This window comes from Vigna unguiculata, unplaced genomic scaffold, assembly GCF_037176805.1.
Source record: "Vigna unguiculata cultivar grain cowpea cultivar isolate G323 ecotype 2 unplaced genomic scaffold, ASM3717680v1 ptg000102l, whole genome shotgun sequence".
In the NCBI taxonomy this organism is placed as follows: Eukaryota; Viridiplantae; Streptophyta; class Magnoliopsida; order Fabales; family Fabaceae; genus Vigna; species Vigna unguiculata.
In genome coordinates, this window is record NW_028196744.1 from 52,055 (window position 1) to 52,500 (window position 446).

At 47.1% G+C, this 446-nt stretch overlaps 1 protein-coding gene across 1 annotated transcript in view; it reads right to left on the reverse strand.

Moving 5' to 3' along the window:
* Positions 1-202: 202 nt before the first annotated feature.
* LOC114172423 (uncharacterized) overlaps positions 203-446 on the reverse strand; it is a 447-nt gene continuing 203 nt past the window's right edge. Inside the window, exon 1 of the mRNA XM_085669600.1 lies at positions 203-446. This exon is cut by the window's right edge and continues 203 nt beyond it. Within this exon, the coding sequence (XP_085525726.1) occupies positions 203-446 (244 nt within the window).

Below are 446 nucleotides of genomic sequence, written 5' to 3' on the forward strand. Positions count from 1 at the left end.
CTTTTTTGCCGCTAGCCCTCCCTCTCTTTCAACGCTTGGCCACTCGATTGCTATTGTCGCCTTGGAGCCCGCCCTTGGCTGGTTTCACCCCTTCTCTAGTAGCCTTGCCTGCAACCTTGATAAATTCTTGTGTTACTTATGAATGAAAGGAAATTCCTTGCTTTAGAAAAGAGAAGAGCGCCAACGGCAACAGCTAATTCATCTAAATCAATGGCACGTGGGACAGGTGAGGGAAGGGCGGGATGAAGCAAGCAGCCAATCCCTTGCTGGGCTGGTTAAAAATTGCAGCATCAGTATTCATCTTATAAACACCATGGGGTGGGGCCTGCCAACCTATAGGTGTTTGCACTATTTTTAGCTTCTCCTTCTTATACTCTTCGAAGAAGCTGATTGCTTTGTTCACCACATCCACAGGATAGTTCTGTATGTCCTGGAACAGCAGCAAA